Below are 27,933 nucleotides of genomic sequence, written 5' to 3'. Positions count from 1 at the left end.
GATCACTTTCTTTTTATCAATGCGAACCAGTTTACAGTTTGTGTTTTCTCCAACATGAACTCTTAGAGTATACTGTTTTTTAAAGAAATTATATCAATGCGAAGCTGTTTCTTACATTCCAGTCTGCAGTTTAAGCAATACCCATCTTACTCCACGAGAAACGACCATCATGGAATAAGAAACATCATTTGTTTAGCATAAATGGGGGATATGTCCAAATCAATTGAAATTTGAAATAAGTAAATCTAAAAGGGGTTCGATATATCAACAAATAAGTTCAAGTTATCATTCCAGAATGCAGCGTCCCAGCCAGAGCATGGCGATGGTTGCCATTGCTCCGAAATGAGAGGCTGAAGGAGCCAGTGATTCGCAGTGAGGTGTGTCGAATCCCTCGTCACACTCGCATTGGTTCGTACCATTGCAGTTTCCACGTCCGAAACAGTTGCTGAACAGACAAAAACAGTTATTAAGGAACATCCAAGAAGTGAAAAAGTGTTAACATTTTCAATTTTGATCATTTTTTCAGTTAACCAGCCTAACCCGAAGGTTAATTGGTTAAGGTTAGGTATGCTATGATTATTTTACAAGAGCTCACCTTGTAAATTCGAGCGCAGATGCGAGTTGAACCCGCAATCATATGAACTACCGATGCGCAACAGCATGAGTTAATGAGAGAAATCAATCTCGGAAGAAACGTCCGACCAGCCAAAGTGGGGCATCATACTTATTATAATTTAAAAAATAGCTGGAGGCTGTGCGAGATTACATTTCTAAATTTTAAATAATTTTGTGAAAACCAAATTAACGACTTCAGGAAAATCAAACAAGCTCAACTATTGTTTTTTTTATCGAGAAAACTAAGTAGCTTATAGCAAAATAATTTCCCGTTGCTCGATGGAAATTTTCCAATTCTCCAAGTTCTATGTTCGCTATTTTTCATCATCAAACTCTTTATTGCGAAAACTGCTTCTGAAAAGCACGGGTTTTGAAAAACATTGGACATCTAACATACAAGGTCCTCTCATTATCACCATTTTGGTTTTAACAGGTTGACAGTTTCCAAGATAAAAAAGATAATATTTGGCTTCGAAAAAAGCCAGTTGAAATCTAGCCAAGACTGCTCGTATATCAGGCAAAGTCCCGAAAAATCCGATTGCCCTCTTTTGTCGATCATCACCTTTTGGTCTGAAAAAACTCCTCTATAATACGAAAATTTTAAAAATTAAAATAATGTTTCCTGATTTGACCTCTCAGAAGCTATATAAAGTACCAAGTGATACACTTTGCGTTTCGAAACGCAAGACTAAGAGCAAATTTATTGCTTTAGTTCAATTGAAAATGTTTTAATTCAATTGCAACTTAATTATGCCAATTTGAATTGTAGTCGTCAAAGTAGTCTCATGTTCAAACCATTATAAATTTGCCAAAATTGATCACAGGTGAACTATTTTTTTAACTCCAGGCAACAATATCTTTTCTTTATGACGCTATAAAAAATCTCCTTCAAAAACAGTTAGTTAAAAATTCCAACAATGAATGAACAAAAAAACCACCCCAAGCTGATATATCACCCCCTTTGATATATCTTCGAAAGCTGAAACAAAAAATTATAGGTTTGAGAACAACAGAGAACTCCAACTGTCGTTTTTTATGCAAAAATTCCTTAAAATAAGTATTCCGATATTTTTGCGTGTGCAAGAGGGTTAAAACATAATGCAACGTCCGATGGCCGAAGTGATGCATCATACAAATTATATTCCAAAAGAACACGAAAGGAGGCTGAGCAAGTAATACAGAAAGTTCCAAGCTCCAAAATCGATGAAACCAATTATACATAAAATGAAGAAAAAACATTAATTTTTTCTGACCTTTTAAAAAAAATTATACTTGAACTTTAGCTCTGGGGTGAGATGAATGTTTAACCAAAAGTATAAGGTTCCGGGAACTTCTTATCGTTTTATCGATTTTCAAAAAAGAAAACTATAGTCTAAGAAGATTATTACTCTTCAAGCAAGGGTTAGTAGCAGGGATCAAAGAAAGTCAGTTTACGGTTAAAAAATGCTTTTTTGATCATAACCAAGAGTTTTTAAATATTTTCGTTAGAGTTTTCTGACAGTCTCCAGATCTTAATTCACAATTCTAAATGGGGCAAATTTTTTTCATCTCAAATTAGTTTTTTGTTTTTATCTACTTTTGCTGTTTCTGGTGAAAATTGAGAGCCAAAATTTTCCTAACTTAATTATCAGCAGAAAAAGTAGGAAAACTAAATTAAAACTGTTCACTTAATTTTTCGCTCCTTGGTTAGCACCTATCGCTCCCTCTAAAAACAGTTTAAAAACGGAAACACTTTGCGTCGTCATTGATATATATTTTTGTAATAAGATTTAACGGGTTTATTTTTGAAATCCGAGTCGCGACAGAAAAAATTTTAGTATGATACCACACTAAAAAAATTAAAATCATTTTTTGAGGTAACTCGGTTTTTTGAGGTAATGCGGTAAAAAAATCAACATAGGCCAGGAGGAGGCTGACGCAAAATACCGTGCTGCAAATAACAAACTTACCGAAAATTTGTGTTCCAGAACTAGTTTGAGGACAAGATGTTGATGGTTCTCAGTTTTCAAGAAAAATTTTTTTATTAGCTGGAATCCAAATTGTTTTAAAATCATTTGATTATAAGAAACTAAATATGTTATATATTATATTTTTAAGACGTAAAGCTGAACTTTTGTGCCAAATTAAATAAAATTGTTACAATGAATTCAGTGCACTCAATCAAAACTATATTGGTTTGTGAAGCAACAAAATTTCCTAGTTGTTTTGAATTGGGAAAGGAATTTTTTCTTGTGATATGTCATATCGAGATTATTGGTAGCCACGCAAACGAAATGCTCATTTTACAGAAAGAATTTTTTACATTTAAGATCCTATAGATTAGCAACTCAGAAAGGCTTTTTTTTGTTATGGCTTATATCCTACATAAAAAATGCGCTGTAATAATTAGTTAGGTAGCTATAGTGTTCGTCATGGGGGAAAACCGGGTAATCTGAATTTAGATAGCATGCTTTTTGGAAAATTTTCTATAAAAATTTAACTTGTGCGCCAGAATCGATGAATTAAAGTTATTTAAAAGCTTTGCGCGGTTGACGACCCGAACAAAATCAGGGGGCTCCAAAAAAAGGGAGTTCAACAAAAACTGTAAAATAGACCAGAAACAGTCAGTTTTTAGTAATCCTACTTTCGTAACGAAGTAACGGAATATTTGTGCGCGGGTAGGTTGTTTTCTTCAGACAAATTTCGACTTTTCAACCAGCAATTTTTGAGACAAATTTTTATATATCATTCAAAAAGTATTGTTTTCCTGAGCCTAAGTTTGAAAAGATATTTCACCTGTGATCAATTTTTGTAAAATCATGGGGGTTAAAAGATTGCCATTTTGGTCAATTTGGGACAGTTAACGCGCAATAAATTTCGCGCTATGAACGAATAAGCGGAGATTTAATCCGTCTTAGAAATGGTTCCAAATTGGTTGAAGGAAGCTTATGTGCCATCAATGAAATGTTAATAGGAGCGAAATCTATCACTTTGCGTTTTTTATATAGCGTGTGTGGTGGGGGAGGGGGAGGGGGAGGAGGGATGATTTTCACAAAAAAATCTCCAGTTTTGAAAACTGTTTTTTTTTCGTTTTCATGCATTTAATTTTTTCATGTTATTAGAGCTCCATAGACCTTAAAAGGGTGGTCAGAACGGGTGGTCAGAAAGGTTGGATACGAGAAGTCTTGTTTTTATATGTTGATAATTTTCAATGTTTTTTTTTTGATTTTTTTTTCATTTTGTCTTTTCACACGAGAAAAAAGTGATATATTAAGTGACCCTTGTCCTAATAACTTTAGCAGATGTTTTGTTGCCAATTTGAAACATTTAAACCGCGGTTTGCGCGTGTTGTCAGAACGCAATGCGCGTTATTTATCTCAAGATGGTCAAATTAGCTTTTTTCGAAACCCCATAAATTTAAGTAAATGGTCACATGTTAACTATTTTCACTTTTCAGCTCCAAAAATTGTATCTATTTGATGATATCAACAAACTTCGGTCAAACGCGAGGTTGAGAAGACTAAAAAAAAATTTGAAAAGTGACAGGATAAAAAAAACACCGCAAGCTTTACTATTCCTGATTTTCTTCAAACGTCGGAACAAAAATAGATGACAAAAAAACCTTTGATGGCTAACTCAGTCCCTACTATTACAGAATTTGCAAAGAACCCAAAAATTTGCATCGAATTCTTATTGTTGAAAGCTGCCAAATTAATTTCTTTTATCAATATTAGCATAATAACGTTAACGAAAAATGCACACCCATTTAAATAATTTTAAACAGTAATATGCACGCTTGATTTTATTACAAAAACGTTTTCGTTCATCTCATGGCCCGTTGAACTGTTGAACATTGACTATACGTTCTTTTTCTTTGACAGATGTCTTTTGATGTTTGTAGAAAATTTACCAAGAGATTTTAGAACTTTCACTCACTGCTTTATCGCTCGGTCACCGATCAAAAATCAAAAGAAAAACTCGATATCTTTCTCAGCTTGGTTCAAAATGACATTCTGTTTATTCTCCGGACTGGCTTGGTTCCCAGTAGTGACTGCGACTTTTGGGGTTCTGGCTATGATTGTACCATACTCCGTTGGGTACAAATATGACCAGTTGTCGTCCAAATTACCCTTCATCAGCGATGCTGGTTCTAGAGCACCTGCCAGCACTTATTTCACATTTCTCATCGTCTCCTTCGCTTTCTGCTTCATGATGACTGCCTTCATTCGCTTCTCCCACGTACGAGGCATCCTGGGACACAACAAGAGCGGGATCCAATGGGCAAACGTCTTGTCCCTGCTCCTCGCGATCATCGGAACCATCGGACTAAATTTGATCGCCAGTTTCCAAGAGAGCGTCAACTTCAATGTTCACATAATTGGCTTCTGCATGGCTCTGGGACTCGCACCCTTCTACTGCTTCCTGCAACTCTATTTGAGCCAGAAGCTCGCATCAGAAGGACACTTCCCGAAGAACAAAGTGCTCTTTGTCTTCCGCTTGTTCCTCATGATTGTGAGTGGCGTTGGGTTTCTTGTCACCTCGATGCTGTTCCTCTTTGAAGGCTACACTTATCTCTACGAACCAGAAGAAGACGAAGAGACACTCTATTACACGTGCAGTGGGGCCGAGTGGGCAGCTACTGCTGCCTTCATCCTCTTCTTGTTGACTCTGGCCAAGGAGTTCTCGGCCATAAATGTGACCATTTTCGTGGAGGTCCTCAACGGACATGTTAACCGCGATGAAACTGTTTAACGACTCTACCCAGTAGCGCATTTAATGGGGGCATTTTGTAACGCATAACCAGTAGTATTCTTTTTTCAACGCATAACATGATATTTCGTATGCATAACCAAGCACCAAGTTTTAAACGCTTAGTTTAGAGGGAACAAATGGCTAGTTTGGGAACAAAAATTAATGGGTTCAGTTCAACCCTGTTTTTGATCAATTTCAGAGCTGTTCTTAGTTCCTCAGAACTGTGAAAAAGCCGTGACATTTTATCTCATATTTTTATATCTGATCAGAATTAAGTGATTTGTATATGTTCTGATGATGTATTCCTGTAGTTTTAGCGGAACTATACTTCAACAGAACTGACTTGCAATGCGAGTCGAAAATTTTGGATCTTTCACTTTCTCATCACGATTTTAAACTTTTTCATTTGGTAATCCATTTGCCTGCTAATGCGACGGCGGTGTATCGACTAGCATAAAAGTTTTAACAAAGAAAATCGTATCAAACAGAATCAAACAGAAATATGCAAGAAACAAACAACTCACAAGAAACAACAACATTCGGAAAATTGGTGGCGTAGTGATTAGCATAGATAAATATTAGCATGCGATAGTTGTTTTAACTGGGTGTGCTTTCAGACGAAAAGCAAATTAGTCCAGGTTTTCAAATAATTTTGACATAACCACACGATTTGTTTGGGGAGGTAAAATTTCACTTTTGCCTAATTAAAGATTCGGCAAAATGCATGCTGCTCAAAATAGCAAACTTTAGAAAGCGAAACGTGAAATTGCGAATCCTAAAACAACAATCTTTCACATAGGCATGCCAGTCGACACACCTGCTAATGGGCCGATCTCCCCGGAAAAATCGACAACCTGCGAGGCTAGGTAACTAATTTGAAGGCGTTGTATGGACTAGCATAAGGCTCGACTAGCATAAAAGTTCGAAGCTGAAAATCGTATCGATTAGCATAAAAATCAATTTATGTAAGTTAGATTTGATCTCTGTAACTATTCCCCCCTAGGGTACCTAACAACGAAATGCCAACCCTATACGCGGACGCATTTACATCAGGGGTTTCACCCCCTCACCAACCAATGGGCTTCTTTTTGGTGTTAATTTTAACCTCATTTTCGGCAACCTCCATTCCTGACCTTAATTTCTGAAGTTTTCTTAGAAGCACCTTTGGCGCCAATATATACTATATTTAAGGGGAGAGGGGGGAAGCGTTAAAAGAACGCCAATTTTTGACATGTTCTTTCAAAAATGTTCATGCGGCGCAAAAAGTTTGGTCTAAATAAGGTCTGTATTGTGATTTACGAGAGCTCGAAAATCGATTTGTTCAGCATAAAAAAATATTCCACAAATTTTTTGAAAACCCACCTCCCACACAACTTTAGAAAATCCTAGATCCCCCCTGATTATAACACAAAAAAAAAACAAAGATCACAGTTTTTTTACGCATTTCACATTTTGTGCAGCTCGATTCAAGCCATTACGGGGTCGGGTTACGACTGATCACAACTTTTCTTAAATTTAAGAATTTTCAATTGCTTGTTAGTTGCATAATTTATCCAATTTTTTTAAGGTAATTAAGTTTTCATTTTTTTCAGAAATGCAAGTTTCAATTTGAAACGATTGTTAATGTGTTTCTGAGAAATAAAGCTATCAAAACTATGTTAGTCGATAAATTTTCAGCTTTTCAAATTTTTATGCTAGTAGAGTGGAGAGTGGTCACCAATTTGAAGCGAGGCAATGAGCAAATTTTGTAGTTTGTCTCGCTGCGCTTACATTCAGCACGAGTGCTAATGGTTAATTTATAATCAAAACTGCTTGTATCAGGGCGAAGCTTTGAATGTTCAAACTGCTTTCAAGGAAACTGGAGCAGTAACAACGGAGTGCGGCCTGTATTTAGACAACCGCGGATTCAGACGCTGTATTAACCAATCAGAATCGAGACAAGGAAGAAATGAAATTCACTTCTTCCTTGTCTTGATTCTGATTGGTTAATACAGTGCCGGAATACGCGGTTGTCTAAATAATGCTACGTAACCAGTAACAGCATGAAAAAAGTAAATATAATAAAATAAAATGATTTTTTTTTATTTGAATTTTTTTTGTGAAAATCATCCTCCCACACGCCATATAATGTACAAAGTGATAGGTTTTGCTCCTAGTAATAATCCAAGTGTGGCAAATAACCTTCCTTCAACCAACTTGGAACGATTTCTAAGTTGGATTAAATCTCTGCTTACGCGTTAATAGCGCGAAATATATCGCGCTTAATTGTCACAAATTGGCCAAAATGGCAATTTCTAGACCCCCATAACTTTACAAAAATGATCACAGGTGAAAAATCGTTTTAAATTTAAAATCAAAACACAATACCTTTTGAATGATATTACCTCAAAAATGGCTAGTTAAAAAGTCAAAATTTGTCTGAAGAAAAAAAACCACCCGAGCACAAATATTCCGTTACTTTAGTTAGGAAACTGGGAACAGTAAGTTTGAACCAAGTTATCATCCTCCCCAATAAAACAGCTTAGGGGGGAGAAGGTTACTTGGTTCAAAATTCGAATTTTTAGCTAATCAGAATAGAGCATTTCGCCTAGCACTCGGTCTATTTGTGTAGGTAGGGGGGGGGGGGGGGGTTGCACTTACATGCATGATACATGCACTTACAAAGGACACTCTGTGATCCCTGGATACATTGAGATATGAAGACACTCCTTATTGAAACAGAAACTCTCTTGGTCACACCAAGTTCCATCTCTCACGTAATGGTACAACTCTGTAGCATCAAGAGCCGACCAAAAACTTCTTTCTCCAATTGAGTAACAATAAGTAAAAACACCGATCTCAGTTTCAACTGCGCCTCCGATGAAGGAATCTTTGAAGTTGTTGACAAGGTAATCATAGTCTGGTCCATATTGGGCCTCTATGTAGTCAAATTCATCAAATATTGAATGTGATGAAGAGCACTGCAAGTTCCCACACCTGCAAGTATGTGCAATAGTCAACGACAAGAATCAGTCTTCATTCTCACATACAGTAAAATAATGCCAAAGATATCAAATATCTATCTCACCCCCCCCGTTCTCCCATTTAAAACCACCCGTGTTTTGATCAGCAGTCTTTCTCCACTCAAGAGCTCGAATTTTTCAGCAGCAAAACCATCTCCTTTTGCTATAATTTTACGACGCCCATTTTTTCTAGGAGCACCTATGAAACCAAAATTATCTTAAAGTGAGGGTTTCACATTAGGCAAATAAACGAAGCGCGTTCCTTCAAAAATGAAGCCGTAAAGTAATACAAAAAGTAGACTCTTAAATGGCAATGGGTTAAAATTCCCGAGGCGGAGAGTCCGGTGGGTGCTTGGAGACGGCTGATTGTTCACTCATAGTTTTGCTTTTTGCACTCGGGTATAATTTTCAGACATTCGGTTTATTTTTTATTTAGGAGGATCCCTCGTCTTTTACCGTTTATTGGTTTCATTGCATTGCAGATACTCTCCTCCAGTTGTTCCAGCGTAGTCCCTTCCACAGTTGGCAGCCTCTGTTCCTCCCAGATTCAGATCCCAACAAGCCTCCAGTGTGCTATTGTGCCACTCTACTGCTTCCTCGTAGGACAGTCGGCTCATTTTCCTAAAACGCATTCAGCAACAAAAATCAATACAGATATTATGTCAGTAGGAAAATCGCCCACACTTTTTAGACATTTTTTTTTTGTTTTTTTTTGGGCTGGGTAATGTTGCAAAGAGCACGGATCATGGTGGGCCTCGAACTTCCGACCTTTCGTATGCACTTCACCGCCGCCTCCAAGTGAAAAATTCAGCGGTTTTGACGTAAGAAAAATATGCTGATTGACACTTCTCGACGGAACAAATTAGTTTTTGAAAAACGCTCAAATGAAAAATGCCCAGAACTTCCGCCGAGAATTCAAAATGAAGCTGAAACTCTGTCTGATCCTTTGAGCGCTTTAAATTGCTAAAAAAAACTCCTTCAACTATCTGAAAGCCATTGAATGAAACATTAGATAATCATTTAAGTTCAAGAAAAGTCTTGCGATATTGCTTAAGAAACTCCTTGATTGCTAAATTCTCGACTTTCTACAATTTAACTATATCCCAAAGGTTCCTGTATACCTTTTAAACGGAAACTTGAAAGCAAATTACTCTAAACTACTCCCAAGTTGCTCAATTTCCAGTTTGTTTTCACATTTCAGTTTTCTTATAGAATGGTAATTATTGTGGACTATGGATAAAATGGAATCGCTCCTGATGAATTTAGATATGGTGATTCAACACGGCACGTCATCCAGCAAGCTAATGACGAAGTGGTAAGCTGTAAAAAAGAAGATGGAAAAAGAGATTAGAGGTGAAAAATTTGATGTGCATAATAAGTACCAGAGACTTAGGGATACCGAATGATATTTAAATAGAAACGCAACTTTTTTATTAAATCGATTTTAAAGTGTATTAGATCACAAAAAAACTGAAAAAGTTTCATATTTTGCTAGATTATGAAAGACTTCCTAACTAGTTTATGCCCAGTGTGATTTTTAAAACGTTTTTTGAAGCAATAAGCAACGTATACAAAGCTTGAAATCAAAAGCTTGGAAAACAAAATCCTAAAAATAATCTAATGACTCTCATTAACGAAAGGTTATTTTCACTAGAAGCAAACTTACCAAACGAGATACCAAACAGAGCCTAGCTATATGCAACAAGACTGCTTGCATCAGGGTGAAACCCTGAATGATTAGATTGCGTTTTAGTTTTTATGGAGTAATTCGAAATAAATAATTGATGAGTTTTTTGTAAAAAAAAACTGAAAATCGACCAAAAACCATGCCTGAATCCGATGTGGAACGATTTCTTAGACGGATTAAATCTCAGCTCACGCGTTAATAGCACGAAAAATATCGCGCGTTGATTATCTCAAATTGGCTAAGTTTGCAATCTCTTAAACCCCATAACTTTACGAAATATGATTTTAAGTGACCTGTCTTTCGAAGTTTGAGCTCAGGGCAGCAGTACCTTTTGAATGCTTTTTCAAAATATCTTTCAAAATGTCAGTCAAATGTCTGGCATAAAAATCACCCGATCACAAATGTTCCGTCATTTTTTTCGAAAGTCGGAGCAACAAGACTGCTCGTATCAGAGAAAAACCACGACTGCCCATTAACCCGGCTCAAATAATTTTTGGTTAAAAAAATATTGACAAATTTTGAGTATTTCAAATATAGGAACTGAATTCATTCGAAAGAAGTATATAAATTACACATATATAATCGAGTAATTTTTACATCAAGTTTTTTTCATGATATTCAAGTTAATAATCTTTTTTGTAACATTGGCAAAACTTTTTTTGACTAGCCCATATAATTCAATTTTTGGGCTAGCTCGAAATAAATAATTGATGATTTTAAAAAAAAAAACTGAAAATAGATAGTACAATAGACTTGTTTACCTTTGTGAACACTTGTGAACACAATAAACCCTGGCCCTGGTTCTTGAAAAAAAGTTTCTCGCAAATTTACAAAAGTCATAAAAACTGGTGGACTTGAAAACATCAAAAAAATTTTTTAATGGAGTGGAAAAAACAAAACACAATTTCGAAAGCCTTTTTCAAACCCAAAATAAAAACAGCCAAAGTTTTCACGAATATTCTGAGAAGCGGTCTTATTCCAGAAAAATTACCTGTGGCGCTTTATTTTTATAAAATTAGAAAAAAATCTTTAAATGATTAAATAAAACCTTTAAATAAAAAAACCTCTGCACTGCACTGTTAAGTACTAAATCTAAGTTTGTATAAAAAGCAACCTCAGAACAATTTCCAGTAATTCAAATTGCCAATCGTTTGTTTCCACAAAGTTCTAGTTACTAGTGGTCTACTTATTTACCAAATAGTCTTGAAAATCCAATCCGAAATAAAAGTTTCAAATTTTCTATCATTTTCGAAACAAGCTAGCTGAAAAACGCTTCAATTGTTAATTCAGCATAAAACTGTTGTTTTTGATCTGATCTTTGGATGTTTTTTTGTCTTTGAATAGTTAATTCATAACCGGTTGCACTGTTGCCTTTCGGAAATGCATTCGCCGAAGAAACAATGTCCGACACTTCCTGGGACGACGTCACATTCGGATCCACTTCGGACGAATTCGTCAGTCGGACATTCCGAGCTCAGTCCATCGCAGTACTCTGCAACGTCACAAGAACTGCGAACTCCTCTGCAAACTTCGCCTTCCGATCTCAGACCACACAGCTATAGTTTAAAAAAGTGATTGCAATTATAAGTTTAAAAAAAGATTGCGAAGGTTTCTGTACAACGAGTTCAATACAATTTGAATAGAAACAAATACTAAGTTCAAGTCTGTGGCCTTTCTTGAGGTTTGGTTGCATATAGACTAGCCCTTGAACATTGGCTCGAAACATCCCGAAATTCTATCTCGACATGCCCTGAACATACAACGTGATGTTATTTTGCATATTTTTTCAGGCCAGTTAAGCCTTTGAGTTCATATACAAAAGGTCGTCTTATGTCTGCAAGTTTTTTTGAAAAAAAACATGTTTAGAATGTAAAATTTTTGTATAAAGTGGAAGAAACAGTTTGAAAACTCCCCCACCTGATCACAGCACAGGCTCATTGTGGAGCAGAGAGCCCCCTGTTTTAACGTGCATCTCCTGGAGTTGCAACAGGGATCCTCGCATGTCTCTGGATCCCCACAGTCGCACTCCTCCGAGGCCTGGTTGACTATGTAGTCGCCACAGTAAGCAGCCTCTATGTTCTTCACAGGCTCGTTAAGCAGACAGAATGAAGGGCCTAATAAAGAATATAACTAGCTGATTAATGGTATCTGTCACAATGGAAGAACCGAATAAAGGAAAATCGCATCAGCCAATCAGATTTGAGAATTCAAAAAATTGCGACAATATATGACAAATATATGACAAAATATATATGAAAAAAAAAAAGTTTTTTTTTTGTTTTTATTTAACTTTATGATTTTTTTTAGTTGTATGCACATAATTACACACACACACACACGCACACACACACACACAAACATATATATATATATATATATATATATATAAGCAGTGAATTATCTGATTTTTGACAAAAAGAATACTCATTTTTTTTCAAGTTCATTGACCAAATAGAAATTGAAATATTACAAAAACAATAGTTACAATTGAGGCACAAAGACGTGATTTAAGAAAATCAAAATGATTTCCAAGGTAGCTTTTTGTAGAACAGTTGGTTTGGGTCCCATTTACGTTGATTCAGAAAAACTGTTTCGTACTTTTTGTATGGGTAATATTTTTTGTTTGCAAAAAGTTGCTCAATTATTTGGTGATCATGATTCATTAGAATAATTGTTCTCATTTGTTTTTGCATATTGGCTATTGCAGATGAAAAGTTTGCAAATTCGTTTTTGCTGGTTATTGCATATTGGCTAAAGCTGGAGAAAAATTGAGCCAGCTTTACATCATGCAAGAAAAGCAGGTTTATGACTTTTTAAAAATTTCTGAAGCTATAATTATGACCTATTATCAAAAAAAATTTTGAACAGATATAGTTTCATGTTCGATAATCAATTTTGCGAAAGTTTGAATATTGGATCATTTGTTTGTTTCAACGGCCCGGATCAACTGTTTTTTTTTCAGAGCAACAAAAAGAGTTGCTGGTATTGTACTCAAAATCGTGATCCGAATTTTGTGAATGGTTGAGTCCTAGACAATCAGTGCGCATTGGTTTTGTTTTGGATTGTACAATTTCCTGGAATGTTAGATGGTTCTGATGCCCTAAGTCATGTTTTCAAAGTTTTAATCTATTCTCATTTTAATATGATAGTTGGTTGTCCTTAAGGACGCCTTAACACTCATTTTACATAAACTTATTTTTGAGATCACCAGTTTTGAAATGTGCTTTTTTTGTTTTTAACAAACACAATAAATTCAGTATTAATTGAATTGAGTCTTAGCCGTCAAGGTTAACTTTTTTGTAATAATAGCTTACTAAGATCTGATTCGCTCTATGAAACTACTTGAAATATTTTAATGTATCATCGTTCAAAAAGCTTTCTAAAAAAACCTTAAGTTTTGCCACCCGATTTGTTTCATTAAACTTTTTGAAATGTTTCAAAATTTCAAGGCTTGAATAGCTTGCTTAGAAAAACTTCAATTTTTGCGAACCGATACGTTCTTGGAAACTTAAAATTTTTCAAACCAATTTAAGATATGGCTTAACCTGAAACTGTTTAAAGTTTCATTGCTTGGATAGCTTGATCAGAACAAGTACAAACTATTTAAATTGATAAATTTTATGAATTAAGAGGGAAGGGAATTGATTGGAAAACCAGTGCTCACATTTTTTGCTCACAATATTCGATCGATATTCAATTCGGCGTGCAGACTCATTGGACTTTTACAAAACTAATTTGCCTATCAATTTGTGCATCAATTGCATATTATGAGCAAAGCTATGAGCGCATTATGAGCAATTGCACATTATTGCACATAATGGGAAAAATGCCAACTTATTCTAGCTTTTCTATTTTTTTCATTCTCTTCTAAAACACAACCGTTCTTCCAAACAATGTTTTTATTTCCTTCATTCTGCAATTTTTGAGCTGATTGGTCCTTGGGTTGCAAAAACATAAATGTTCAGTTCGTGAACAGAGCATATGAAAGAGTTTTCGCTGTTGAGGCTGTTGAGTTACCAATGTCGGGCATAGGAAATTAGACGACAAGTAAGTTAGACGTGACCAAAAAAATGAGCTTGAAACAATAGAGTTATGGGAATTTAGATGTAATTGTTTTGTTATCGTGTTTGAATTTTGTGTGATGACTACAGTTTATGTTCGTTTGAGCTTTTTTTTTATTGCAAACCAATGTTTCACATTGGTCATTTCAAAATCGCTTAATAAAATTCGAATTATTGTCTTATAACTAGTTTATAAAAATCTTTTGATATGCAATAGGATTATATACTCATCTGGTATTTATGAATTTTTTTCTAAGCCTTAAAATTTTGGTAGCACTTGGCATTTTATCCAAAAAAAAGTTTTGAATAAAAATTCCGGTTCATTGAGGCCATCTGATTTGCTTACCGTCTAAATTCCTGTCATACACCGAATTTATTATCACAGAGGTGGATAGCGATAAATGCACTCCTCCACTTTGCTTTTCGTAACAATTATCCGAACCTGAAAAAGCTTTAAAAGTAAAACAACTAAACATGTTTGATTTTCCGCGGCTTTTGTGGTTTTTTTATGAGACCGTTGCGACCAAATCTTGGTTTTTTGGGCTGCTGCTACAGTATTTGGATATTTTCAAACCGTTGCGAATAAAATTTGTTTTATTCTGACTTTGCAGACCGCGGCAATGTATCCGCGTCCGGCGCAACCGAAATACAGTTAACAGCAACTGGCGCGACCAAAAGAAAACGAATAGCGACCGGCGTGATTAAAAGTAAGTTAACTGCAACCGGTACGATCAAACGGCAATTCACCACGATTGGCGCGACGAAAGAAAAATTAACCGTAATCGGTGCGACCGAAAAAAAGCTATTCGCGACCACCGTGACCAAAAGAGGTTTGTCTTGACGGCTAAGATTCAATCCATTTAATACCGAATTTGATGTGTTTGTTAAAAACAAAAAAAGCACAATTCAAAACTGGTGATCACAAAAAAGGAATTTAAGACGCGTGTTAAGGCGTCCCTAAGGACAACCAACTAGAGCATCAAAACCATCTACACATTCCGGGAAATTTTAGCATCCAAATTAAACCAATGCGCATTGATTGTCTAAAACCCAACCATTTACAAAAATCAGATGAAGATTTTGAGTACGTTATCAGTAACTCTAATCAAGGCTCTAGAAAAAAAATGAATGATCCGGGCCGTTGAAACAAAAAACTGATCCAAATTTCACACCTTCGCAAAAATGAAAATCGAACATGAAACTACGATTGTTCAAATTTTCTTTTTGATCAAAGATCATAATTATACCTTCAGAATTTTTAAGGTCAAAAACCTGCTTTTTGTGCTGGTAAAGCTGGCTCAATTTTTTGCCAGCTTCAGCCAATATGCAAACCAGCAATAACCAGCAAAAGCCAATAAGCAAACTTTTCACCTGCAAAAGCCATATGCAAAAAAAATGAGAAAAATTATTCTATTGAATCATGATCACCAATTAGCTGAGCAACTCTCAGCAAGCATAGAAATTTACCCATAAAAAAGTACAAATCAACTTCTCCGAACCAATTTAAGAGGGACCCAAACCAGCTGTTCTTCAAAAAACTACCTTGGAAATAAATTTATTTTTCTTAAATCTCGTCATTGTGCCTTAACTGTAACTATTGATTTTGTAATATTTCAATTTCTACTGTGCCAATGAACTTGAAAATTTTTTTTTTCTTTTTATCAAACATCAGAAAAGTCACTAATTTATGTTTTGCATATGGGAGCTATTCAACCGAAATATTTCAAGATAATTCAAAACCGAATCAGTTCGCGAGGAGCTTAAATATTTCTATTTAAGCTATTAAAGCAAAGAAACTTTGTAAAAATTCCAGTTTTCTCATAGAGCGAATCAGTTCGAAAAAACTTAAAGTTTTACTATACAAGCTTTTTTAAGCCATGAAACAATGAAACATTTCCAAGTTATTGTATAGACTGATTTGGTTCGCGAAAAACCTAAGTTTTTCTATTAGAGCCATGAAATATCTTTCACGAGTTTTCATAAAACAAATCGGTGTTCAAACATTTTTGTATGCAAGCTTTATAAGTTTGGAAACGACGCAAATTGGATGGCGAAAAGTTAGTTTTTTTCAATCCTTTCAAACGAAAAACAATTGAAAAGTTTCAGATTAATTCATAGAACGAATCGATCAACAAAAAACCATTTTTGGATTAAGACAACTCTTCTGAAACGGCTCGCAAAAAAATTAAAGTTTTTCTAAGCAAGCTGTTCAAGCTATGAAACTCTAGAAAAAGTTCTAGGTATTTCAAAAAGCGAATCAGATGGTGAAAAATTATTATGTTGAAGCCTTTCAAGCAATGAAACTGAAACAATTCAATTGGTTTGATAGAGCTTAATCATTTTGAAAAGCTGAATTGTTTTATGCAAGCTGATCAAGCAAGGACACTTTTAAGTTTTTTCAGAGAGCAATCGTCAGCAAAAAAGTGTCTTAAGCTATTCATGTTATGAAATGTTTCAACTTATTCTATGAAGGGAATCGAATCTATTTCAATTATGAAGGCATTTCTATAAATGCTGAGAGTTGCTCAGTTAGTTGGTGATCATGATTCAATAGAATAATTTTTCTCATTTTTTTGCATATTGGTTTTTGCAGGTGAAAAGTAGTTTGCTTATTGGCTTTTGCTGGTTATTGCTGGTTTGCATATTGTCTAAAGCTGGCAAAAAATTGAGCCAGCTTTAATAGCGAGAAAAGCAGGTTTTTGACCTTCAAAAATTCTGAAGGTTTAATTATGATCTATGATCAAAAATTGAACATATATAAACTCATGTTCGATTTTATTTTTTGTGAAAGTTTGAAATTTGGATAATTTGCTTGCTTCAACGGCCCGGATCATATGTTTTTTTTCCAGAGCAATGATTTGAGTTACTGATTTTGTACTCAAATTTGTCGTCAAAGTTTTGTAAATAGTTGAGTACTAGTCAATCAATGTGAATTTGTTTAATTTTGATGGTAAAGTTTCCCGGAATGGGTAGATGATTTTGATGCCATATGTCATGTTTTCAAATTTTTAATGTAACCTCTTTTCAATATGTTAGTTGATTGTCCTTAGGGATGCCTTATAACTCGTTTTAAATTCCTTTTTTGTGATCACCAGTTTTGAATTGTGTTTTTTTTTGTTTCTAACAAACACTATAAATTCATTATTAGATGGATTGAATCTTAGCCGTCAAGGTTAACCTTTTTTTTGGTCACGGTTGTCGCGAATAGCTTTTTTTTTGGTTATTTTTTCTTTCGTTGCGCCAGTCGTGGTGAATTGCCATTTGATCGTACCGGTTGCAGTCAATTTGTCAATTTACCTTTAATCACGCCGGTCGCTGTTCGTTTTGTTTAAGTCGTGCCAGTGGCTGTTAACTCTATTTCAGACGCGGATACAATGCCGCGGTCTGCAAAGTCAGGATAAAACAAATTTTATTCGCAGCGGTCTGAAAATATTCAAATACTGTAGCAGCAGCCATAGAAAACCAAGTTTTGGTTGCGACGGTCTGACAAAAAAACAAAAAAAAGCCGCGGAAAACCAAACAAGTTTTGTTGTTTGAATTTTTGGTTGTTTCATAGACCGAATAAGTTTGCAAAAAATGATTTTTTTTCTATGCAAGCTACATCAGCCATTAAACATTGAACATTTTCAAGTTTGTCTTAGACTGATTTGGTTCGCAAAAAAGTAAGTTTATCTAAGCAAGCTGTTAGAGCTATTCAACCGAAATATTTCAAGATAATTCAAAAACCGAATCAGTTCGCGAGGAGCTTAAATTTTTCTATTCAAGCTATTAAAAAAAAGAAACTTTGTAAAAATTCCAGTTTTTTCATAGAGCAAATCAGTTCGAAAAAACTTAAAGTTTTACTATACAAGCTTTTTTAAGCCATGAAACAAATGAAACATTTCCAAGTTATTATATAGACTGAGTTGGTTCGCGAAAAACCTAAGTTAGAGCCCTGAAAGTTCTTTCACGGGTTTTCATAAAACAAATTGGTGTTCAAACATTTTTTTATGCATGCTTTATAAGCTTGGAAACGACGCAAATTGGATGGCGAAAAGTTAGTGTTTTTTCAATCCTTTCAAACGACAAAAATTTGAACAAATTCAAATTAATTCATAGAACGAATCGATCCTCAACAAATCATTTTTTTGATCAAGACAACTTTTCTGAAACGGCTCGCGAAAAAATTAAAGTTTTTCTAAGCAAGCTGTTCAAGCTATGAAACTCTAGAAAAAGTTGTAGGTATTTCAAAAAGCGAATCAGATGGTGAAAAATTATTATGTTTAAGCCTTTCAAGCAATGAAACTGAATCAATTCAATTGGTTTGATAGAGCTTAATCATTTTGAAAAGCTGAATTGTTTTATGCAAGCTGATCAAGCAAGGACACTTTTAAGTTTTTTCAGAGGGCAATCAGTCAGCAAAAAACTGTCTTAAGCTATTCATGTTATGAAATGTTTCAACTTATTCTATGAAGGGAATCAAATCTATTTCAATTATGAAGGCATTTCTATAAATGCTGAGAGTTGCTCAGTTAGTTGGTGATCATGATTCAATAGAATAATTTTTCTCTTTTTTTTTTTGCATATTGGCTTTTGCAGGTGAAAAGTAGATTGCTTATTGGCTTTTGCTGGTTATTGCTGGTTTGCATATTGTCTAAAGCTGGCAAAAAATTGCGCCAGCTTTAATAGCAAGAAAAGCAAGTTTTTGACCTTCAAAAATTCTGAAGGTTTAATTATGATCTATGATCAAAAAATGAACAGATATAGTTTCATGTTCGATTTTCTTTTTTGTGAAAGTTTGAAATTTGGATAATTTGTTTGCTTCAACGGCCAGGATCACATGTTTTTTTTTTCCAGAGCAATGATTTGAGTTACTGATTTTGTACTCAAAATTGTCGTCAAAGTTTTGTAAATAGTTGAGTACTAGTAAATCAATGTGCATTGGTTTAATTTGGATGGTAAAGTTTCCCGGAATGGGTAGATGGTTGTGATGCCATATGTCATGTTTTAAAAATTTTAATGTAACCTCTTTTCAATATGTTAGTTGATTGTACTTAGGGATGCCTTAACACTCGTTTTAAATTGTTTTTTTTGTGATCACCAGTTTTGAATTGTGTTTTTTTTTGTTTCTAACAAACACAATAAATTCAGTGTTAGATGGATTGAATCTTAGCCGTCAAGGTTAACCTTTTTTTTGGTCACGGTTGTCGCGAATAGTTTTTTTTCGGTAAACTTTTCTTTCGTTGCGCCAGTCGTGGTGAATTGCCATTTGATCGTACCGGTTGCAGTCAATTTACCTTTAATCACGCCGGTTGCTGTTCGTTTTCTTTAAGTCGCGCCAGTTGCTGTTAACTGTATTTCGGACCCGGATACATTGCCGCGGTCTGCAAAGTCAGGATAAAACAAATTTTATTCGCAGTGGTCTGAAAATATTCAAATACTGTAGCAGCAGCCATAGAAAACCAAGTTTTGGTTGCGACGGTCTGACAAAAAAAACTAAAAAAGCCGCGGAAAACCAAGCAAGTTTTGTTGTTTGATTTTTTGGTTGTTTCATAGACCGAATAAGTTTGCAAAAAATGTTTTTTTTTTCTATGCAAGCTACATCAGCCATTAAACATTAAACATTTTCAAGTTTGTCTTAGACTGATTTGGTTCGCAAAAAAAGTAAGTTTTTCTAAGCAAGCTGTTAGAGCTATTCAACCGAAATGTTTCAAGATAATTCAAAACCCGAATCAGTTCGCGAGGAGCTTAAATTTTTCTATTCAAGCTATTAAAGAAAAGAAACTTTGTAAAAATTCCAGTTTTTTCATAGAGCAAATCAGTTCGAAAAAACTTAAAGTTTTACTATACAAGCTTTTTTAAGCCATGAAACAATGAAACATTTCCAAGTTATTATATAGACTGATTTGGTTCGCGAAAAACCTAAGTTAGAGCCCTGAAAGTTCTTTCACGGGTTTTCATAAAACAAATTGGTGTTCAAACATTTTTTTATGCATGCTTTATAAGCTTGGAAACGACGCAAATTGGATGGCGAAAAGTTAGTTTTTTTTCAATCCTTTCAAACGACAAAAATTTGAACAAATCCAAATTAATTCATAGAACGAATCGATCCTCAACAAATCATTTTTGATCAAGACAACTCTTCTGAAACGGCTCGCGAAAAAATTAAAGTTTTTCTAAGCAAGCTGTTCAAGCTATGAAACTCTAGAAAAAGTTGTAGGTATTTCAAAAAGCGAATCAAATGGTGAAAAATTATTATGTTTAAGCCTTTTAAGCAATGAAACTGAATCAATTCAATTGGTTTGATAGAGCTTAATCATTTTGAAAAGCTGAATTGTTTTATGCAAGCTGATCAAGCAAGGACACTTTTAAGTTTTTTCAGAGGGCAATCAGTCAGCAAAAAAGTGTCTTAAGCTATTCATGTTATGAAATGTTTCAACTTATTCTATGAAGGGAATCAAATCTATTTCAATTATGAAGGCATTTCTATAAATGCTGAGAGTTGCTCAGTTAGTTGGTGATCATGATTCAATAGAATAATTTTTCTCTTTTTTTTTGCATATTGGCTTTTGCAGGTGAAAAGTAGATTGCTTATTGGCTTTTGCTGGTTATTGCTGGTTTGCATATTGTCTAAAGCTGGCAAAAAATTGCGCCAGCTTTAATAGCAAGAAAAGCAAGTTTTTGACCTTCAAAAATTCTGAAGGTTTAATTATGATCTATGATCAAAAAATGAACAGATATAGTTTCATGTTCGATTTTCTTTTTTGTGAAAGTTTGAAATTTGGATAATTTGTTTGCTTCAACGGCCAGGATCACATGTTTTTTTTTCCAGAGCAATGATTTGAGTTACTGATTTTGTACTCAAAATTGTCGTCAAAGTTTTGTAAATAGTTGAGTACTAGTAAATCAATGTGCATTGGTTTAATTTGGATGGTAAAGTTTCCCGGAATGGGTAGATGGTTGTGATGCCATATGTCATGTTTTAAAAATTTTAATGTAACCTCTTTTCAATATGTTAGTTGATTGTCCTTAGGGATGCCTTAACACTCGTTTTAAATTGTTTTTTTTTGTGATCACCAGTTTTGAATTGTGTTTTTTTTTGTTTCTAACAAACACAATAAATTCAGTGTTAGATGGATTGAATCTTAGCCGTCAAGGTTAACCATTTTTTTGGTCATGGTTGTCGCGAATAGTTTTTTTTCGGTAAACTTTTCTTTCGTTGCGCCAGTCGTGGTGAATTGCCATTTGATCGTACCGGTTGCAGTCAATTTACCTTTAATCACGCCGGTTGCTGTTCGTTTTCTTTAAGTCGCGCCAGTTGCTGTTAACTGTATTTCGGACCCGGATACATTGCAGCGGTCTGCAAAGTCAGGATAAAACAAACTTTATTCGCAGTGGTCTGAAAATATTCAAATACTGTAGCAGCAGCCATAGAAAACCAAGTTTTGGTTGCGACGGTCTGACAAAAAAACTAAAAAAGCCGCGGAAAACCAAACAAGTTTTGTTGTTTGATTTTTTGGTTGTTTCATAGACCGAATAAGTTTGCAAAAAATGATTTTTTTTTCTATGCAAGCTACATCAGCCATTAAACATTAAACATTTTCAAGTTTGTCTTAGACTGATTTGGTTCGCAAAAAAAGTAAGTTTTTCTAAGCAAGCTGTTAGAGCTATTCAACCGAAATATTTCAAGATAATTCAAAACCCGAATCAGTTCGCGAGGAGCTTAAATTTTTCTATTCAAGCTATTAAAAAAAAGAAACTTTGTAAAAATTCCAGTTTTTTCATAGAGCAAATCAGTTCGAAAAAACTTAAAGTTTTACTATACAAGCTTTTTTAAGCCATGAAACAATGAAACATTTCCAAGTTATTGTATAGACTGATTTGGTTCGGGAAAAACCTAAGTTTTTTTATTAGAGCCATGAAATTTCTTTCACGGGTTTTCATAAAACAAATCGGTGTTCAAACTTTTTTTTGGAAACGACGCAAATTGGATGGCGAAAATTTAGTTTTTTTCTCAATCCTTACAATAGACAAAAAGTTGAACAGTTTCATATTAATTCATAGAACGAATCGATCCTCAAAAAATTATTTTTGGATCAAGACAACTCTTTTGAAACGGCTCGCGGAAAAATTAAAGTTTTTTTAGCAAGCTGTTCAAGCTGTGAAACTCTAGAAAAAAGTCAAGGTATTTCAAAAAGCGAGTCAGATGGTGAAAAACTATTATGTTGAGGATTTTCAAGCAATGAAACTGAAACAATTCAGTTGGTTTGATAGAGCTTAATCATTTTGAAAAGCTAAATTTTTTTATGCAAGCTATTCAAGCAAGGACACTTTTAAATTTCACAAATACCAGATGAGTATATAATCCTATTGCATATTAAAATATTTTTTAGCAAGTTTTTTTAGCAAGCTGTTCAAGCTGTGAAACTCTAGAAAAAAGTCGGGGTATTTCAAAAAGCGAGTCAGATGGTGAAAAACTATTATGTTGAGGATTTTCAAGCAATGAAACTGAAACAATTCAATTGGTTTGATAGAGCTCAATCATTTTGAAAAGCTGAATTTTTTTATGCAAGCTATTCAAGCAAGGACATTTTTAAAATTCACAAATACCAGATGAGTATATAATCCTATTGCATATCAAAAGATTTTTATAAACTAGTTATAAAACAATAATTCGAATCTTATTAAGCGATTTTGAAATGAATTAATTATAAAATTGCCCTATGTGAAACGTTGATTTGCAATAAAAAAAGCTCAAACGAACAAAAACTGTAGTCATTACAAAAAATCAAGCATGATAACAAAACAGTTACGTCTAAATTCCCATAATGGTTTTGTTTTAAGTTCATTTTTTAAGTTCAAATTTAGTCGTCGAGAAAGTATCGGCTCGGGAAAAATTGTTCTAAGTTTTTCTAAGCAAACTATTCAAGCTATGAAATTTTGAAATGTTTCGAAAAGTTTAAAGAAGTAAATCGGATGGAAAAACTTTAGGTTTTTTATGAAAGCTATTCGAATGATGATACATTGAAATATTTCAATCTGTTTCATATAGCGAATCAATTTGCGAAAAAAAAATAAATTCGAGAATTTTTTCCATGCAAGCTTTTACAGCAAGGAAAATTTGAAAAAGTTCACGTTGTTTTATAGAGCTAATCAGATCTTACTAGGCTATTCAAGCGATGAAACTTTGAAGTATTTCAACTTGCTTCACAGAGCGAACTGGTTCGCAAAAACTTCTAGTTTTGCATGGCGAGCTTTTTCAGTCATGAAATCTTTGAACATTTCCAAGTTGTTTCGTAGACTGAATCGATTTGCAAAAAATAATAATTTTTTTTTCTAAGCGAGCTTCTTAAGCTATGAAACCCAAGTTAGTTTGAAAAGCGATTCGGATGGTAAACTGATTCTCCGTTAAAGCAGTTCAAGCGGCGAAACTTTGAAATGTTTTTGGTTATTTCATAGACCGAATAAAATTGCAAAAAAATTGATTTTTTTCCATGCAAGCTACATCAGGCATTAAACATTAAAACATTTTCAAATTTGTCTTAGACTGATTTGGTTCGCAAAAAAATTAAGGTTTTCTAAGCAAGCTGTTAGAGCTATTCAACCGAAATATTTCAAGATAATTCAAAATTCGAATCAGTTCGCGAGGAGCTTAAATATTTCTATTTAAGCTATTAAAGCAAAGAAACTTTGTAAAAATTCCAGTTTTTTCATAGAGCAAATCAGTTCAAAAAAACTTAAAGTTTTACTATACAAGCTTTTTTAAGCCATGAAACATTTCCAAGTTATTGTATAGACTGATTTGGTTCGCGAAAAACCTAAGTTTTTTTATTAGAGCCATGAAAGTTCTTTCACGGGTTTTCAAAAAACAAATCGGTGTTCAAACTTTTTTTTGGAAACGACGCAAATTGGATGGCAAAAAGTTAGTTTTTTTTCAATCCTTTCAATCGACAAAAAGTTGAACAGTTTCAAATTAATTCATAGAACGAATCGATCCTCAAAAAATTATTTTTGGATCAAGACAACTCTTCTGAAACGGCTCGCGGAAAAATTAAAGTTTTTTTTAGCAAGCTGTTCAAGCTGTGAAACTCTAGAAAAAAAGTCGAGGTATTTCAAAAAGCGAGTCAGATGGTGAAAAACTATTATGTTGAGGATTTTCAAGCAATGAAACTGAAACAATTCAATTGGTTTGATAGAGCTTAATCATTTTGAAAAGCTGAATTTTTTTATGCAAGCTATTCAAGCAAGGACACTTTTAAGTTTTTTCATAGAGCAATCAGTCAGCAAAAAAGTGTCTTAAGCTATTCATGTTATGAAATGTTTCAACTTATTGTATGAAGGGAATCGAATCTATTTCAATTATGAAACTTTGAATTATTCCGAGTTGTTTTTTGGACATATCAGTTTGCAGGAAATTCAAGTTTCTCTAAGCAAGCTAACCAAGCCATGGAACTTGAAATATTTCGTTTTGTTTTTGAGATTGAATCGCTTCACGAAAAATCAATTTTCTATGCTATTCAATCGAAGAAACCCTTGAAATAATTCAGATCGTTGCATAGAGCGAATCAGTTCTCAAGTTTTACGAAAAAACAAAAAAAAAAAACAATTTTTATGAGCGAGCTAATCGAACAATGAACTTCAAAAAACTAAAACTGTTTCTTGGAACGATTCGTTTTACCAAAAGTTAAAATTTTCCAAAGCTGGCTATTCAAGCCATGAGACTTTGAAATTTTTAAAGCTATTTCAAAAAACGAGCTGGATAATCAAATTTCCGCAAATTGGATCGCGGAAAGTTCAGTTTTTCTCAGCAAACTTTTTAGGCTATAAATTTTAAAATAATTCGAGTCATAAACCGAATCGGTTTTTCTAAGCAAACTATTCAAACTATGAAAACTTGAAGTAATTCATGTTATTTCACAAAGTGAATCAGTTCGCAAAAAACTTCAAGTTTTCGATGCAAGCTTTCAAGTTTCGAAACTTTGAAATATATCAAGTAATTTTGTGGAATGAATCGATTCACGGAAAATTTTTTAAAAGTTTTTAAAGTTATGAAACTTTGAAACATTTCATATTATTTCATCGATTGAATCGGTTCGCGGAAGGCTTCTTTAAGAACATGGTGGTTGCTGTTCTTAATTGATTCGTTTCAGACTCAATTGAATTTGTAAACGAAAAATGTTCGACAAAATTTAGGCAGATACTGTCTAGCCTTGAAATTGGATCGAGTTCATCTTCCTTTGATGGTTGCTGTGAATGATTCCTAAACGTTGTGCTCGATATAGACGTTAAAACGTTGCGTTCATAGCGCGTTAAGACTTTCATTTAAAATATAAGGTAAAGTTGAGCATTATACTAGCAAGCCCGCCTCCAAAAATTAATTGGCTCGCAAAAAATTAGTTGTTGTTCTGATCAAGGTATCCAAGCAAAGAAACTTTGAATAATTTCAAGTTAAGCCATAGCGTAAATTGCTTTGAGAAATTTTAGTTAGGTTTAATAGAACGAATCGGTTCCCGAAAAATTGAAGTTTTTCTTGGCAAGCTATTCAAGCTATGAAACTTTGAAATATTTCAAAATGTTTCATGAAGCAAATCAGATGGCGCAACTTAAGGTTTCTATATTTGGAGATTTCGAAAATTCACGTTATTTCATAGAGCGAATCAGTGGGCAAAAAGTTTAAGTTTTAGGTATAAGGTTTCGACTTACCTGTAAGTTTTTTACATTTGGAGGTTTCGAAAATTCACGTTGTTTCTTAGAGCGAATCAGTTGGCAAAAAACTTTCATGGAATTAATTTTTTCTTAGTAAGCTATTCAATCTTGAAATAAAAGTTTTTCTATGTAAGCTTGTTGAAACATTTTCAACATTTTAAAATTATTTTCAGTTTATCGCATAGACTCATTTGGTCCACGAAATTTATAAGTTTTTCCAAGTAAACTTTTGAGCTATGACACTTTGAATTATTTCCAGTGATTTCACAGACTCAAACAAAATCGCAAAAAGTTCAACTTTTTCTGAGCAAGATGTTCAAGCTATGAAACCTTCAATAATAAAAATTAGTTCGAAAATTGAACCGGATGGCAAACTGTTATTCTGTTGAAGTCTTTCAAGTGATTTCCAGGTTTTTTCTTTGTTTTTTTTTGCGTGAGTTAATGGAGCAATGAGCTTAGAAAAGTTCAAGCTATTTCTTAGACCAAAATTAAAGTTAAAGTTTTCCAAAGCAAGCAATTTGAGCTATGAAACTTGGATTTAAATTAAGATATTTGATGAAACATATCGGTTCACACGAAACTTGTTTAAAGGTATGAAACCTTGGATTATTTCAAGATATCTCAAGTTTTCTAGAAAAGCTATTCAAGCTATGAAACTTTGTGAATTTTCTCAAGGTAATTCGTAGGCCAAATTGGTTCGCGAAAAGCTTAAGTTTTTCTAAGCAAGCTAATAGAGCTATGCAACTTTTAAATTTTTTCAAGTTATTTCATAAAGCGTTCATAAAGTGTTCGAATCAAGATAATCAAGCGACGAAATTTTTAATTATTTCAGGTTATTTTGTTTATTAAATCGGTTCGCGAAAAGTTGAATATTTTCTAAGCAAGTTTTCAAAGCTACGACGTTTTGAATTACTACTAGTCATTTCATAAACTGAATGGGTTCGCAAAAAGTTCAATGTTTTTTTTGGAGCAAGCTTTCAAAGCTAAAAAAATTTGAATTATTACAAGTTATTTCATAGACTGAATCGGTTCGCAAAAAGCTTTAAGTTTTCTCAGCAAGCTGTTCAAGCTATAAAACTTTGAACTTTTTCAGGATAATTCATAGACCGAATCGGTTCGCGAAAAGTTGAAGTTTTTCTAAGCTAAGTTGAAGTTTTTTTCTAAGTTGAAATTTTTCTATTAGAGCTATGCAACTTTGAGATATTTTCGAATCAGTTCGCGAAAAGCTTGTAGTATATTGAAGCAAGCTACTAAAGCTATGAAATTTTGAAAAATTGCAAGTTAATTGTGGACTAAATCGGTTCCAGAAAAGTTGAAGTTTTTCTAAGCAAGCTGTTAAAGCTATGAATTTTTGATTTACTTCAAGTTTTTTCATAGACTGAATCGGTTTGCAAAAAGTTTCAGTTTTTTTAAGCAATTTTTTAAAACTATGAAACTTTGAATTTTTTCAAGTTATATCGTAGACCAAATCGGCTCGCAAAAAGTTCTTTTTTTAGCATGGAGGTTGCTGTTTTAAAAAGATTCGTTCCAGACTGAATGTTTGACAATCCCGGTTCCAGACAGAAATTAAATGAATTTCTGCACTAAAATTAGGCAGGTACTGTCTAGTCTTGAAGTTGAATCGAGTTCATCTTCCTCTGATGGTTGCTCTGAATAGTTCTTAAACATTTCGCTCGATATCTCTTAAACATTGTCTCCTAATAAATATTAGGCATCGTGTTCAGTTAAACATTGCGTCCATAGCGCATTCTGACTTTCATTTAATATATTAGAATTTATGGGTTATTGGAATTTATGATAAAAAGAGCCCAAATACCTTTTGTAATGAACTCTCTGATATTTTGTTGCTGACACTCAGTGATCGCTTCCGGGGGAACTGAACTGACATAGGGATCCATAAGACAAGAATCCAAACCAGAGCAGAAACAGGTGCCATTGCTCAACATGCCCGAGAGCAGGTCAAGTATACTAAAGTTGTGGCTCAGTCCCAAATTGTGACCGACTTCGTGTGCTAATGTTGATGCCGTCATTGAAGCCACGCCAGTGTTGTCCCACACCCAGTTAGCTATAAAACATAAGGTCAATAATTAAATGAATCTCTTCATTTATTCGCCCCCCCCCCACTCTCTGCGGAAATGAAGAAATCTTAACG

General features: G+C 34.0%; 2 protein-coding genes across 4 annotated transcripts in view; both read right to left on the bottom strand.

Annotated features, from left to right (window-relative positions):
- The window catches only part of LOC134851311 (uncharacterized), a 247,743-nt gene that overhangs the window by 62,731 nt on the left and 157,079 nt on the right, over nt 1-27,933 (bottom strand). The window lies entirely within an intron of this gene.
- On the bottom strand, nt 113-27,846 carry LOC134851674 (zinc metalloproteinase-disintegrin-like; the record flags this gene model as incomplete). 2 transcript variants are annotated; one of them, XM_063867857.1, is given in 7 exon segments in its annotated part: nt 113-445; nt 8,008-8,322; nt 8,805-8,969; nt 11,392-11,591; nt 11,953-12,149; nt 14,443-14,538; nt 27,598-27,846. In XM_063867857.1, coding segments are annotated over 7 exon segments (1,382 nt in total), but the record flags the coding sequence as incomplete, so codon positions are not given.

Source organism: Symsagittifera roscoffensis, chromosome 7 (genome assembly GCF_963678635.1).
Source record: "Symsagittifera roscoffensis chromosome 7, txSymRosc1.1, whole genome shotgun sequence".
Taxonomy (NCBI): Eukaryota; Metazoa; Xenacoelomorpha; order Acoela; family Convolutidae; genus Symsagittifera; species Symsagittifera roscoffensis.
The sequence above is the reverse complement of the archived record's forward strand: the minus strand, read 5'-3'. Positions and strand labels throughout refer to the sequence as shown.